Source organism: Suncus etruscus, chromosome 8 (assembly GCF_024139225.1).
Source record: "Suncus etruscus isolate mSunEtr1 chromosome 8, mSunEtr1.pri.cur, whole genome shotgun sequence".
NCBI lineage: Eukaryota > Metazoa > Chordata > Mammalia > Eulipotyphla > Soricidae > Suncus > Suncus etruscus.
This window is the reverse complement of record NC_064855.1, coordinates 21947905-21964237: the sequence shown is the minus strand read 5'-3', so window position 1 is coordinate 21964237 and position 16333 is coordinate 21947905. Positions and strand designations below refer to the sequence as shown.

General features: G+C 42.5%; 1 protein-coding gene across 1 annotated transcript; it reads left to right on the top strand.

Annotated features, from left to right (window-relative positions):
- The first annotated feature begins 210 nt into the window (after positions 1-210).
- On the top strand, positions 211-15851 carry FDX1 (ferredoxin 1). The gene is made up of 4 exons (XM_049778650.1): positions 211-517; positions 6429-6553; positions 10062-10191; positions 15497-15851. The coding sequence occupies exons 1-4, from the start codon at positions 345-347 to the stop codon at positions 15609-15611; spliced, it is 543 nt and encodes a 180-aa protein (XP_049634607.1). The 5' UTR covers positions 211-344; the 3' UTR covers positions 15612-15851.
- The last annotated feature ends 482 nt before the right edge of the window (positions 15852-16333 follow it).

The following is a 16333-nucleotide window of genomic DNA, read 5'->3' as shown; positions in this document are numbered from 1 at the left end:
TTGCAGCTTTTCGCATCCCGAGATGCTGAGAAGCATCAAAGAGAAAACCACAACATCTGGCTGGGGAGAGCATAGTGCTGGCTCTTGGCTCCGCCCCCTGGGGGGGGACAGAACAGCCGCTTCCTGTAGGCGTGGCCGCCAGCAGGGGGCGGAGCCTGCTTGGGCTTTTATAAGTGACCCGGAAGACCGCGGGGCAGGTGCGGTCCGACCTCCAGCGCACGCGCACGCGCTGTGGCAGCGATCCTCGCCTCTGGCCTTGGGCGTCCAGAGCAAACGTAGCCGCCTAGTCCCGCCGAACCGAACCGAACCGAATCCGGCTGCATCGCCTCTGGTGGCTGCCGACTATGGCTGCCGCGGGTTGCGCCTGGGCCTGGCTGCTCCACGGCACCTCCGTGGCCCTAGGCGGCGCCGGCCGTCGGTGGCTGCTGCTCCCCGGACCCCGCGCGGCCGCTCCCCTGTGGAGCCGAGGCCCGGGCCTGTGCCGGGCGTTGCGCGTGTCGGCGCATGCGCGGAGCAGGTGAGGCGCGGGGCTCTGGGGTCCCTGGCGCCTGCAGACCCCGACGCTGGGGCCTGACCTGTCAATCTCTCCAGCCCCGGGCAAGGTGACTCAGGCCCGGCCGATACTTCGTGCTGCTTGCAGACCTCACTGACCTTTGCGCTGCCTGCCCGCCTTCTGCCCTGACCTTCTCTTCTGTTTGCCCCCGCTTGGCCTTCCTTTCCTTCCAGCACGTTCTCCTGCACTGTTGGCATTGCCCACGCTTCTTTTCGCTTCTCCCCTTGTCTCTGTTTTTTTTTTTTTTTGGGGGGGGGGTGAGACCCAGCGGTGCTCAGGGGTTCCTCCTGGCTCTGAGCTCAGAAATCGCTCCTGGCAGGCTCAAGGGGGGGGACCCTATGGGTTGCCATATGGGATTCGAACCACCGGCCTTCTGCATGCAAGGCAAACACCCAACCTTCATGCTAGCTATCTCTCCGGCTCCCCCTCGTCTCTGTTTTAGGAATTAAAACTACCTCAGAGAGTTAGTGCAAGCGGTAAGGCAGGTGCCTTGCATGCACTAGTTTAGGACTGACCACGGTTTGATCCCCGGGCGTCCCATATGTCCCCCAAGCCAGGAGTGATTTCGGAGCGCATAGCCAGGAGAGTGTCACTTGGTGTGGCCTAAAAAACAAATAAAAAAACCCAAAAAACAAACTTCAAAGAGCCGGCTCTGGGAGCACACAACAGGCTTTGCCAAGTGTGAGTTGAGTCCAGGCTTGCCCCAGCCCGGACAAGCTAGCAAAATTCCTTGCGTCCCATTGGCCAGGCATTTGGGCATTTGTTTTTCTTGGTGGAAGTGACAGAGATTGAACCCAGATTTTTTTCTGCTGGCAGCAGCACGTGCTGGACCATTAAACTGAAAGAGTCCATGCTGGTCCGCCACTCAATTAGAGACCAGGACAACTCCGGAGAGATAGCATGGAAGTAAGGGCGTTGACCTTGCATGCAGAAGGATGGTGGTTTGAATCCCGGCATCCTTTATGGTTCCCTGAGCCTGCCAGGAGCGATTTCTGAGCGTAGAGCCAGGAGGAACCCCTTAGTGCTGCCGGGTGTGACCCCCCTCAAAAAAAAAAAACAAAAACCCAAACAAACAAAAGAATGCAATTAGCAAGGGCAGGTTTATTGACTGACTGACTAGTCAGGGCTGCGGGTCTGCCAAAAGACAGAGGACCAGAGTCCTGAAAGGCAAAGCAAGAGGGGTTTTTGTAGGGGAGGTGGCTTATAGGAACAAGGGGGATAGGCAATGTCCAATCAAGAGTCCAGTTGCAGGGGCCAGTGAGGTGGCGCTAGAGGTAAGGTGTCTCTTCCTTGCAAGCACTAATCAAGGAAGGACCGTGGTTCCATCCCCCGGGGTCCCATATGGTCCCCCAAGCCAGGGGCAATTTCTGAGCGCTTAGCCAGGAGTAATCCCTGAACATCAAACGGGTGTGGCCCCAAAACAAAACAAACAACAAAAAAAAGTCCAACTGCACTTTCTTTTCCTAATATGGCACAGAATTGGGGGGGTGCTGTGAAGCAACTTTGTTATCTCATTCTTCTGATCTTGCTGCTAGATGTTTGTAATGGCTGATTGGGGTGGGGACCACCTTATCTCAGGATAAGTGGGGGCACCATTCCATGTCAGGAACATTCTGTTGGCACATCACACACCTTATGATAAGTGGGGGCTTGGACAAATAACAGAATTTTAGCCAGAGTTCAGCAAGTTTAACTTGAACAGGAGTCTAATTTAAGCATTACACGTTATTGCTAGGCCTTAATTACTATATTCTAAACATGCTTTTTCCTAACTAGCTAGCTAACTAACTAACTAACTATATATGTTCCAAATTCTACTTCTACAGAACCACTTCCTTGGCTAAGGCACTGTTTGATTTATTTAAGTTCACTGCTCTGCACAGAGTGAGCGGTGTTTTGGGGGGGCAGGGAGGATCAAATCTGGGTCTGCTGGGTTCAAGGTAAGTAAGCACCCGCCTGCTGCACACTTGTTCCCGCCCATATTTGTCCTTATTTTTCTCCTTTACTCTTGCTCCACTTTATTCCTTGTTTTCTGTTATGGGTGCGACCCTGAAAAATACTTTAACTTAGGATATATATTTAAATATTGTGTAACTAGTATTCCCACAACTACACCTGTTTTTTGTAGATAGGAATTAGCTTCCTCAAATTGATCAAGTGTAGATTTGCTGTACCAACTTTCTTTTTCCTTCCTTCCTTCCTTCCTTCCTTCCTTCCTTCCTTCCTTCCTTCCTTCCTTCCTTCCTTCCTTCCTTCCTTCCTTCCTTCCTTCCTTCCTTCCTTCCTTCCTTCCTTCCTTCCTCCCTCCCTCCCTCCCTCCCTTCCCCTCCCTCCCTCCCCTCCCTCCCTCCCTCCCTTCCTCCCTCCCTTCCTCTCCTCTTCGGTCCTCCTCTCCTCTCCTCCCTCCCTCTCCTCCTCTCTTCCCTCCCTCCCTCCCACCCACCCTCCCTCCCTCCCTCCCTTCCTTTTGTTGGGTCACGCTGGACAGTGCTCAGGGAATGCTTTGCATACAAGAATCACTTCTGGGGACCGGGAAGGTGGTGCTAGAGGTAAGGTGTCTACCTTGTAAGCACTAGCGTAGGATGGACCGCGGTTCGATCCCCCGGCGTCCCATATGGTCCCCCCAAGCCAGGGGCGATTTCTGAGTGCATAGGCAGGAGTAACCCCTGAGTGTCAAATGGGTGTGGCCCAAGAGCCAAAAAAAAAAAAAAAGAATCACTTCTGGCGGGCTCAAGGGATTGAACTTGGCTCTGTTGTGTGCAAGTCACTCACCTTACCCACTGTACTCATGCTGCACCCCTGTGGTAAGTATTTTTTTGTTTGTTTGTTTTTTGGGCTATACCTGGTGATGCACAGGGGTTACTTCTGGCTCTGCACTCAGAAATCATTCCTGGCTTGGGGGACCATATGGGATGCTGGGGGATCGAGCCACAGTCTGTCCTAGGTTAGCGCATGCAAGACAAACACCTTACCACTTGCGCCACAGCTCTGACCCCAGGTTGACATATTTTTATTGGTGGCCTGTGCTGTGACAGATTGGAACTATTTCTAGACTTAAACTCCATTATTGCTCCAAGTTTGATTGGGCAGAGCTGTTCAGAGAATGTAGTTCTGACTTTGCAATTTACCATTTTGATAACCAACTGTAAAAAAACAAGAGAATGGGACCGGCGAGGTGGCGCTAGAGGTAAGGTGTCTGCCTTGCAAGCGCCAGCCAAGGAAGGACCGTGGTTTGATCCCCCGGCATCCCATATGGTCCCCGTAAGTCAGGGGCAATTTCTGAACGCTTAGCCAGGAGTAACCCCTGAGCATCAAAGCCCGAATAAACAAAAAACAAACAAACGAAGAAAAAAACAAGAGACTACTTTTATTCCAAAGTACACTGACAATATTTTCTGGTTTGGGGTAACTTGCTTATATTGCAGTTTCTTACCCTACCAAGAACTTTCACATATATTAGTTTACTTGATCTTTAGTTCAAGATAAATCTCTGATATAGAGGTAAGATAAAGTGAAGTTTTCAGATTAAGTGGCTAGAAAACAAGGATGGGAACTCAAGTAGGTTTTGGCTTGGGCACCACAATATTAATTGATTTTTAGCTTATAAGCTAGTTAAATGTCTATGGCAGGTAGGCAGCCCTAGATTGGAACCCAGTTGGTTGAGACTCCTCTCTGTGAAGAAAACGCAGCAGCACTTCTCTGTTAGAAGCCTATAAAGAATTTGACCCTAACAGCTTTGTTGGAACTTCTGATATTGTGAAGCTGAATAACTACCATGAAGGAATGTGACAAGGGCCAAGTAGTTGTTTGTGCAAGTGGCAGATTAATAGTAGAGGATTTAGAAGGATCATATTTATTTCCCAGTCCACAGAAATCTTACCCTTCTTGGAAGCAGAGATAAAAGCTGTTTGCTAGTCAAACAGCTTATGAATGGAAAAATCTGCAGAACTCACTAATAGTGCCTAGATAGAATCTGTGTGCAGTTTTGTAAGGCAGCATTTCTCAACTGGGGGCTGGTGACCCCTCAGTAAACCTTGAGCATTAATGGGTGTGTTCTCCAAACCAATATTAATACATCAATTATACAGATACTCCTCGTTTAACCTACTGACCACTCGCACTTAGGACCATCTCTTCACTATTATTTAAAAAAAAATTTTGTGGGGCTGGAGAGATAGCATGGAGGTAAGGCAGTTGCCTTTCATGCAGAAGGTTGGTGGTTCGAATCCTGGCATCCCATATGGTCCCCCGAGCCTGCCAGGAGCGATTTCTGAGCATAGAGCCAGGAGTAACCCCTGAGCGCTGCCGGGTGTGACCCGAAAACCAAAAAAAAAAAATTTTTTTTTTGTTTATTTTGTTTTTGAGTCACACCCAGCAGTGCTCAGGGGTTAACTCCTGGCTCTACGCTCAGAAATTGCTCCTGGCAGGCACGGGGGACCATATGGGATGCCGGGATTTGAACCAATGACCGTCTGCATGAAAGGCAACTGCCTTACCTCCATGCTATCTCTCCAGCCCCCCATTTGACAAAATTGACCCATACCAGAAACACTAGGTTGGTAGGTTTGCTTTATACTGTTAATATTCTTCAGAGAATTTATGAGAGTCTAGAAATTCTCTCACTTGTTTGTTTTTTTTTGGGGGAGGGACATACCCAACAGTGTTCAGGAATTATTCCTGCTCTGTGCTTAGGAATCGCTCCTGGCAGGCTCTGGGAACCGTTTGGGATGCTGGGGATCAAAAGAAGCTTGTCCGTGTGCAATACAAAAGCCCTACTCACTGCACCATCACTCTAGCCCCTGGAAATTCTTTTTTAATGATCTGCAATGCAGTCTTAGTCTGAAGACTGTTATTATTCTCATCTGAAAGACGACTGGGCCCTCAGAAGTTTTAACTTTACCAAGGCAGGTGTCATCTGTTCAGATGAAAGCCCAGAGAAGTTATAGTCTATGGTTCAGTTAATTTGGAAGAGGAGAACCACATGGGCTGTGTTCACAATATGGACAGTGTTGGTCACATTGTGCCTCTTAGTGACTGCTTCTTGCCAGACACCTCCACTATAGGCACTGGACTTTTTTTTAAAGCTCCTCCCACCACTGGGACAGTTTTTTTTAGGATGCATCGAGCATTTGTCAGAGCTGCGTGAGAACACATTAGACTTCCCAGATCACAATGATTGCTAAATGTTTCCTCATAACTTCTAGGAATTCTGGTGAACTTTATTCTGGTACTTTGATAACGATGTCTTTGTCTTATTTAGGGGGTATTATAGTAGCAGTATAGTAGTTTGCAATATATTAAGGATATAATAGTTTACTATCCTTTTGGGTCATTTCCCTTCTTCTAGATGATTAGACATGCCTTTGATTTGTGGTGTCTTCCCAGTTAATCTTTGGGAAAAAAAAGTTGACCTTAAATGAGAATATTTGTGTACACATACGCACATAAACACACACAATTGCTTTGACTTACAAGTTCTTTTTTCTTTGGTTTTTGGATCACACCCCGGTAGCGCTCAGGGGTACCTCCTGGCTCTATGCTCAGAAATTGCCCCTGGCAGGCATGGGGGACCATATGGGAAGATGCCAGGATTCAAACCACTGTCCTTCTGCATGAAAGGCAAATGCTTTACCTCCATGCTATCTCTCCGCCCCCCTTTTATTTTTTAATAATATCCAGGTATGACCAAAAAACCAAAAAAAAAAAATATCTTTAAGTACCATGATTACAAACAGGTTCATAGTCGTGTTTCAGTCATAAAAAGAACACTCCTCTTCACCAGTGCAACATTCCCACCACCATCTTACAAGTTCTTAGTTTTTTAAAAATACCTTTAAAAATTACTGAAAATAATGAGATCTGCTTCCTGTTTCAGCTCAGAAGATAAAGTCACTGTCCACTTTATAAACCGTGATGGTGGAACAATAACAACCCAAGGAAAAATTGGCGACTCCTTGCTAGATGTTGTGATTGATAATAATCTAGATATTGATGGTTTTGGTGAGTATGAAAATTTCCTGAACATGTATAAGTGAACTGTTGTAATAGATTCAAGTTTTTGTTGTTTGAAGAGTTTTAACTGATAGCATGTTAGTAAAATATTAAAATTCAGGCTATAGTTGGTGTTCCCATTTGTAAAGAATAATAGTAATATGAAATTAGCTGTAATTAGAGGTACAAATTTATAATCTAATCTCACATTTAGAAAAAGACACATATACTGTGCTATTTACTCCATAGATACATGTAACAGTAAATGATTTGGAACAATGAAGATAATGACAATAGATAACTGATGTAGTTACACAGTGAGATATTTCATAATACCATCTTAAAAGCCTTTATCAGTTTTCACCAGGCATTCAGTAAGTGTTAATGCTTAAAAATGCATATGAAAATGAATTATTTTGAAAAAGAAGTTAGAGTTACAGAATGCTATGAAGAAAGTCAAGAATCTGTCATGATAGGTATTCCTGTTAATTTAGGACTGAGAACTTAGTCTTAGGTAGAATGCTGAGAAAATAAAAGTGGTGCTAATGTTATATACCTTTAGGTTTGTGTGCATTATATAAGCAAAAATCAGCTCTGACTGTAATGTAGCCTTAACTCTGTTCTACAACATGGGTAGGTTATTGTTTGAAAGGCAGTGATGTAAAATATTTACTGTATATGTTATAAGCATATTTTAAAACAAAAAATAGATGCAAACAGTAGATTCATAACAGTTTTAACCAAGCCTTATTGGCTTCTGTATTAGTCAAGAGATAATATAAAATTAACACTGGAAAGCCACCAGTTATCTAGTCGTTATAAAACATAGTGTATTATTGTGTATCGCTCATCTTTGTGACTCCATTGAGACATTAGCTCTTGAATTATAACTCCATTGATTCTCAGAAATTTCGATCACTTATATTCTTTTGTAGGTGTATGTTTATATATATGCATAGGTATATATATGCATTAGATATACATGAATATCTACACTTTTTCACCATTAATTCACTATCATATAACCAAGTACTAAGCTACTAAAAGCTGGACAGCTACTTATATTGCTCTGGGTCTATAAAAGCATAAGTCACATAACTTATGTTTCCTATTTTGGGGGCACACTGGTGGTGCTCAGGGCTTACTCAGTGCTCAGAGATCACTCCTAGTAAGACATGGTGGAGAGTATGGTATGCTGGGAATTCCAGATCATCTGCCAGGCGAAGGCTCTACCTGCTATACTGTTGTCTCTTCTCCTCTTTTCTTTTTTTTTTTTTAATGTGCAGGTTTTGGACAGGTAGATAGCTCAATAGTCAAGGTTTCATGCAGTGCATATTCTGGGACCTGAATTCTATCCCTGGCACTGCATGGCCCTTCAAGCAGTACTAGTATAGCTCTGGTTGCCCCCGATCCTGCTCTTTACCTGGAGTGTTCCAGCTGAGCATTACTGGGCCTGAATGTTAAATCACTGGGTCTTGTTTGCCAAATATTGTTAGGAGTGACTGCTGGCCTCCTGAGGACCTTTCCCTCTACCCCTTTATTCCATAACCAATTAGTATAGTTTAAACTTCAAAATTTTCAGAAAACATGTTTACCTTTTTTTGAGTTTTGTATGATGGACAGTTTTTCTCAGTAAAGGCATTGACAACCTTTGCTGTAGATTTTTTTTTAGTGATATTTGGGCCATTGTACTGACAACCATTCTATTTCTCTGAGACCAAGTTAAATTCTTTCTGTATCTTAAAGCTTCCCTAATATTTTAATTTCTATGAAATACAAAGAATAAGAAAAGTATACCTGTTGGTACCTTGTAGCCGAAAAAGTTTGATAGGGACCATAAGATAATCGAAGCTTGTGAAAATTGCATGTTTAGCTTAAGAATAAATAAATGGTGGAGGGCATGGAATCCTGTTGCAATCCTATCTCACATCCTAACTGATTGGGTGTGGAGAGTCCACACCTGACTCTCCCCTAATATAAATATCCTTTTCCCATCTAAAATAAACTGAGTTATTCTCCCGAAATGACTGGCGGATGTCTCTTAGTGAGTGCTCTACTCGCCTGAGATCCGACCTCAACAGTGACTTCTACATCTTGGGATCTGACTCTACTGGCATCATTTATATGGAACAATAGGACAGTGGGGAGAATGCTTGCTTCTGACCACCCATATAGTCCCCAAGCACTGCCAGGAGTTACCCCCGAACATTGCTAGGTGAGGCCCCCCAAACAAAAAAAGAATAAATATGGAACTTGAGTGTATAGTATGAGCTTTTCCTGTGGAAGCCCAAAGTTAATCTGGATATCCTCCACATTTGTCACATTCTTACTGGATCATTTTGTTTAGCACTGAACCTGACAACTTAAGAGGTGGAAGCAGCTGTCTAGATTCCTGAGGGAAACAGTGAAAGTTACTAGAGAGTGAAAGTAAATTTGTAAAAGGGTTAAAGAACGAGTTTCCAGTGAAGGGAGAGTTGAAAGCTTTTGAGGAGCTGGAATGTGGGTGCTAGTGGTTTTATGACTCACGAAAGGAAATTCCTAAATTTTTCCCAGATATTTATTGGCATAAGAACTTTTTTCAGTCCCTAGATGCCTTGCTTCTTCCCAGCCCTCTGGCATCTCAGCCTTCTCTCCACCTTGTGGGAAATTCTTGATTTCAAGAAGGAAGAAGGAAGGGATTTTCCTTGACTCTCTGATTCTTATCCTTCCTTCCCGTTCGGTGAAATTTCAGGGCTTTTGCTTTTTGTCTTGCTCACCTCACATCCCATATAGGGCCTCTGGTGACATCTGTTCCCAGTAAAACAGGTTGCTTTTGTGCTCACGATCTCACATATAAGGCATTTTCTCTAAGCCATATCTTTGGAAAATCCAAATTAATTTTAAAGTGGCTTATTTCATTCTGTCTTGGTTACAAGGAGAGATTGGGAGGGAAAAATATTCTAATTAGATGTAGGTTTGAGTGCTTTCAAATTTGTCATTACATTAAGGTTTTGTAGATTAAGCACTTCAGAAAAATGACTTCATAACTATTGTATAAATTATTACTGTACAAGTTTTAAAATGTTTACCTTAAAAAATAGGACTCTACTTAACAATGCTCAGGAGCCTGGTGATATATTACCAGACTATGAGGGCCTAAAATGTAGTTGGCCTGGAAATGCTGGGGGTCACCAGGCCACATTCAGTGGTACTGGAAGGTATAAAGTTTGAACTTAGGGCTTTATACCCCATAGCCAGCAAACTCATTTGTGTATGTGTATCTTGACTCATTCACTTGTAAGCATGAATATTGGAATTGCATCTAGCTGATTTCTTTCACATTACCTAGCTCCAAACCATATTGAAGTAATATATGAATGTGATTTCCAACCCTATGTGGGAGAAGCTTGTCTCAGACTCATAATTCAGAAATAAAATGCTATGGTTCTTGTATGTTAATGCTGATACTAAAATTCAGAAATGATTAAATGATGTTGAATATAGAGAGGAATGCATTCACTGTCTATTGCCTTTGTAGGTGCATGTGAGGGAACTCTGGCTTGCTCTACTTGTCATCTCGTCTTTGAAAAGCACATATATGAAAAGTTGGATGCAATCACCGATGAGGAGAATGACATGCTTGATCTAGCATATGGATTGACAGATAAGTAAGATTTTAGGGTCAGTTCACTTGTGTGAATCATCTGGGAAGAGGAATGTTTGAGATGAGTTCCTTGCATGTATAGTTGCTTGCAGCATGCAGATAACACTTACGGGCCAAAATATGACACTTGATTAGAATATGTACATTGTTCTAAGTTTCACCCTTAGGAAAGTTTCCTTTTTATAAAAATTAAAAATGAGGTATGAAAAAAAATGAGGTATGGGAAACATAAGTTTTATATTCTAATAAAATATCCTTTTTTCTATTTTTATTCTAGAATTAATATTTGTCATGAGTTAGAATTTATTTGAATACTTTTATGGTGTCCCTGAAAAATGGATATGATAATTGAATGAAATATAATGGAAAATTTAACCTAGTTAATAGTTTCGAAAGAAAAGGTGTAATAGGTATAACTATTATAACTATATAAGGTATGACAATGGTAAAATTTATATGAGCAGGTGATATTAAGAGAGCATACATGGGGCTGGAGAGATAGCATGGAGATTAGGCATTTGCTTTTCATGCAGAAGGTCATTGATTCGAATCCCGGCATCCCATGTGGTCCCCCGTGCCTGCCTGGGGTGATTTCTGAGCATGGAGCCAGGAGTAACCCCTGAGCGCTGCCGGGTGTGACCCAAAACCCAAAAAAATCCCAAGAGATCGTACATGTAAGATGCTATGTAGTGTTGCAATTGGGAAAGGGCATTAGTTGAATAATTGTTCGAGGCAAGGTAATGAGGTCTTAATTAAGGTTGTATTTGGTGTCATTTTAACATAAAGTGTTTATTTTTTTATTTTTTGGGCTTTTGGGCCACACCCGGCGTTGCTCAGGGGTTACTCCTGGCTGTCTGCTCAGAAATAGCTCCTGGCAGGCACGGGGGACCATATGGGACACCGGGGTTCGAACCAACCACCTTCGGTCCTGGATCGGAGTGTTTATTGTTTATGAATAGTATATAAGGCCACACCCAGTCACGCTTAGGGTTTAGTGGTTTACTCCTGGCTATGTGCTCAGAAATTGTGCCATATGGGATACCAGGGGATCGAACCGTGGTTCGTCCTAGGTTAGCAAATGCCCTACTGCTTGTGCCACTCTCCAGCCCCTGATAAATATTTTTTTCTTTAGTAGTTTCTTTAAGTACTGGTGTTACAGAAACGTTCATAATTGGGTTTCAGCCATCGAATGTACAACACCCTTCATCAGTGTAACTTTCCCACCACCAATGTTCTCCATTTCCCTCCCTCCCATTCTTTTCTTCTTGACAGGAATTTTACTTCTCTCTTTCAGTATCATTGTCTCAGTAGTTGTCCATGCAGTTAGTGCTCTAACTCTGCTCTTTGTAGTGTCAGATCAAAGGCTGGTCTTTCTAGTCCTCATCTGTGTTGTCTCTGGATATTATTACCATAATGTCTTTTTTTTTTTTTTTTTTTTATCTCACAGATAAGTGAGACTATTCTATGTCTATTCCTATCTTTGACTTTTTTTTTTTTTGGGCCACACCCGGCAGTGCTCAGGGGTTACTCCTGGCTGTCAGCTCAGAAATAGCTCCTGGCAGGCACGGGGGACCATATGGGACACCGGGATTTGAACCAACCACCTTTGGTTCTGGATCAGCTGCTTGCAAGGTAAATGCCGCTGTGCTATCTCTCCGGGCCCTCAGGGGTTATTCTTGGCTCCAGGCTCAGAAATTGCTCCTGACAGGCACAGGGGACCATATGGGACTCCGGGATTCAAACCAATGACCTCTTTACCTCCATGCTATCTCTCCGGCCCCATCTCTGACTCATTTACTCAACATAATAGTCTCTATGTTCATCCATGTTTCATGTTTCATCCAAATTTTATGACTTTATTTTTCCTAATGGTTTTAAGTATTTCTTTTTTTTTTTGGTTTTTGGGCCACACCCGGCGATGCTCAGGGGTTACTCCTGGCTGTCTGCTCAGAAATAGCTCCTGGCAGGCACAGGGGACCACATGGGACACCGGGATTCGAACCAACCACCTTTGGTCCTGGATCGGCTGCTTGCAAGGCAAACGCCGCTGTGCTATCTCTCTGGGCCCGATTTTAAGTATTTCATTGTGTAGATGTACCACAGTTTCTTTAGCCACTTATCTGTTGTTGGGCATCTGGGTTGCTTCCAGATTCTGGCTATTGTGCATGGTGTCACGATGAACATAGGAGTAAAGAGGGCATTTTTATATTGTGTTTTTGTGTTACTATTGTATTTCCCTAGGAGTGGTATCATGGAATCACATGGGAACTCAATTTCCAGTTTTTTGAGGAATATCCATATTGTTTCCCAGAAAGACTGGATTTAGATGGCATTCCTACCAGCAATGAATGAGAGTTCCTTTCTCCTTGCAATCATGCTAACATTGGTTATTCTTGTTCTTTGTGATGTGTGCCAGTCTTTTTGCTATGAAATGAGAGCTCATTGTTGTTAGATTTGCATCTCCCAGATAAGTAGTGATATGGAGTATTTTTCATGTGCCTTTTGACCATCTTTTTCTTTTATGAGGAGATGTTTTGTTCATTTCTTCTACTCATTTTTTAATGGAATTTTTTGGTTTCTTGGTCACACCCGGTGACGCTCAGGGGTTACTTCTGGCTATGTGCTCAGAAATCGCTCATGGCTTGGGGGACCGACCATATGGGACGCTGGAAATTGAACCACTGTCTGTCCTGGATTGGCTGTGTGCAAGGCAAACGCCCTGCCGCTGTGCTATTGCTCTGGCCCCAAATGTTTATTTCTTCTCTATCATTATTTGTATGTAAGAAGGCCTTTGATTTTTTTATGTGTTAATTTTGTAACCTGATATTTTGCTCTTCCTTTTACATAAATCCACTAACATAGACTGAAAGCTTTTAGGTTTTTTATGTAAATTAATTAAACATTTTTTGAAGGGCCAGAGAGAGAGTATGGAGATAAGGCGTTTGCCTTGTGTGCAGAAGGTTGGTGGTTTGAATTCCAGCATCCCATATGGTCCCCTGAGCCTGCCGGGAGTGATTTCTTAGTGTGGAGCCAGGAGTAACCCCTGAGTGCTGCCGGGTGTGACCCAAAAACGAAAAAAAAGTTGTTTTTTTTTTTGTTTTTGGGTCATGTGGTGTCACTTAGGTGTTATTCCTGGCTCTGCACTCAGAAATCACTCCTGGCAGGCTCAGGGACCATATGGGTCATTGGAAATCAAACCTGAGTTGGCCGCATGCAAAGCAAACATCCTACCCACTGTGCCAGCACTCTAGCCCCCCAATTTCTTTTAATTAAAAATTATTTTATTGAAACCATTGTGATTTACAAAGGTCTTCATAGTTGGATTTTAGACACGCAATGTTTCAGGGCCAATCCAACCACCAGTGTCGATGCTTTCCTTCTACCAATGTTCTCAGATTGCATCCCATAACACCATCCCCTGTCACTAGCCTGCAAGCATAACAGGCTTATTTTAAGTTTTGATTGTTAAAGTTTGGGTCTTATGATTATTGACTCTGGCTTGGATATTTAGTTCTGTTCTTTTTTTTTTTTTTTTAATATATATTTAAGCACCATGATTACAAACATGATTGTAGTTGGATTTCAGTTATAAAAAGAACATCCCCCTTCACCAGTGCAACATTCCCACCACCAATGCCCCGCATCTTCCTCCTCCCCCACCCCTGCCTGTATTTGAGACAGGCATTCTACTTCTCTCATTAATATTGTCATGGTAGTTGTTAGTGTACTTATTTCTCTAACGGCACTCTTTGTGGTGAGCTAGTTCTGTCCTTTTCTTTCTTTTTTTTGGGAAGGGGGGTTGGGTCACACCCAACAGCGCTCAGGGGTTACTCCTGGCTCTACGCTCAGAAGTCGCTCCTGGCAGGCTCGGGGGACCATATGGGATACCGGATTTGGAACCACCGTCCTTCTACCTCCATGCTATCTCTCCAGTCCTAGTTCTGTCCTTTCTTTTCTTTCTTTTTTTTTTTTTTTTTTTTTGTTTTTTCGGGCCACACCCGTTTGATGCTCAGGGGTTACTCCTGGCTAAGTGCTCAGAAATCGCCCCTGGCTTGGGGGGACCATATGGGACACCGGGGATCGAACTGCTGTTCTTCCTTGGCTAGCGCTTGCAAGGCAGATACCTTACCTCTAGTGCCACCTCGCCGGCCCCAGTTCTGTCCTTTCTTAACACCACTAGTGCACTGAGACCTTTTGGTCCATTTTCCCTCTCCTTTCATATTTGTGTTTTTCCTCCTGTACTTCATTTCTTTCCTTCTCACTATACTCGGAAGTGGGGCCTAGAGTTTCTCAACAATTCACATTTAAACCATTGCATTACTTGATGCAGTTGTTCTAACTATCACATATAATTAATATTCTGTATTCATCTTTCTGGCTTACTTCATTTAACATAATATCTTCCAGTTCCATCCATGTTGCAGCAAATGCATGATTGCCTCATTTCTTACAGCTATGTAGTATTCATTGCATATATATGTGTATATATATATATATATATATATTTGAGATATGTATTTTGAGTTATGTAGACTTACCTAGATAGAGATGATCATTATTAACTAAGAAATAAAAACAGCAGGGGCCTGCATGATAGCACAGCAGTAGGGCATTTGGCTTTCATGCTGCTGATCTTGGACAACCCACATTTGATCCCTTGCTTCCCGTACGGTCCCCTGAGCCCGCCAGGAGCTATTTAAAGAAAAAAAAATAACTTTATTTAAACACCATGATTACAAAAATGATTGTAGTTGTGTTTCAGTCAGAAAAAGAGCACCCCCAATTCACCAGTGCAACATTCACACCATAGGGTTGATTTCTGAGTGCAGAGCTAAGAGTAACCCCTGAGTGCTGCTGGGTATGGACCCTCCCACCAAAAGGAAAGAAATAAAAACAGTAAAATGGATGATAATTCTCCCAATAATGACTTTGACATACTTTCACCTCTTTCACCAAAAAGCAGTTGTTTTGATGAAACAATTAGTTGAAAATAGAAATTAAGGGTTTACTCCTGGCTCTACACTCAGAAATCACCTCTGGCAGGCTCAGGGGACCATAAGGGATGCCGGGATTCGAACCACCGACCTTCTTGCATGTAAGGCAAACGCTTTACCTCCATGCCCCTCTCTGGCCCCAGACTTTTTTTTTTTATCTTATCTTTTACTTACCTTCTTAGGAGTTAAGAATTGGTTGCATATTTTTGGATGTAATGGACATTTAGAAATAGATAAACACCTAACTGCTTAGTAAGAAAATGTCTTGTGAATCTTTACCTTTAATACTAAACCTTCCTCCCACTCTTTTTGTAGGTCCCGATTGGGCTGCCAGATCTGTTTGACAAAGTCTATGGACAATATGACAGTTCGGGTACCTGAAGTTGTAGCCGATGCCAGACAGTCCCTTGATATAGGCAAGAACTCCTAAGGAAGACTCAAGAAATGTTTTCAGGAAACTCATCTATTTTTAAAAGTATTGTTTCTTAATGTAATTAAACGAACCTGGATGAATGGTTTTACTATATCTAGCTTTATTACTTTAATTCACTTTGTGTAATGACTTACTTTTGTAGTTTTGAAAGTATGCAATCTTTATTTTTAGTTAAATTATAAAAATAATATCAACTATTAGAAAATAGTTAATCTAATAAAATATTAACATATTTTACCTTGTTTAGAGATGATTAGCAAAATATTTTCACATAAATCTTAAACCTGTGAGATAGGTTTTAAAAAGGTGTTTTTGTCACTTCTTGATGTGGATGAAGGTAGAGATCTAAAACTAAAATGACTTGTCCAGAGTCCTGCAGCAAATTAGAACTGTATTAAGAATTCACTCTTCTCTTAGCATGGCTAGTTTCATATTTCAGATTGAAACTAGAGAGATCATTAACAGCTTGCTATTGCAGGTATTAAATGTCCTAGCAGCAATTGAACTTAATTCTGTTAAACTGCTGAATTTCAAAAATAACTATTATCTTATAAATAAATATTAGAAATTTTTGATTCTGTGAAACGCTTAAGTGTGAGCTTAAGCACTGAGAGCACCATTGGTTTCAGTTCTGATTTTGAGGATTATTTTTCCTTTTTCTATCACGAAAACAATCTGTCTTTTATGTTAAAAAAACATAATGCTATACAGTGAGTTGT

What these genes read in the sequence shown, in the direction of transcription:
- FDX1 (XM_049778650.1), top strand. Translation starts at nt 345, where the DNA reads ATGGCTGCCGCGGGTTGCGCCTGGGCCTGGCTGCTCCACGGCACCTCC. An exon ending in TCGGCGCATGCGCGGAGCAG is followed by an intron (nt 518 to 6,428) that starts GTGAGGCGCGGG and finishes TTCCTGTTTCAG; the next exon opens with CTCAGAAGATAAAGTCACTG. An exon ending in GCATATGGATTGACAGATAA is followed by an intron (nt 10,192 to 15,496) that starts GTAAGATTTTAG and finishes CTCTTTTTGTAG; the next exon opens with GTCCCGATTGGGCTGCCAGA.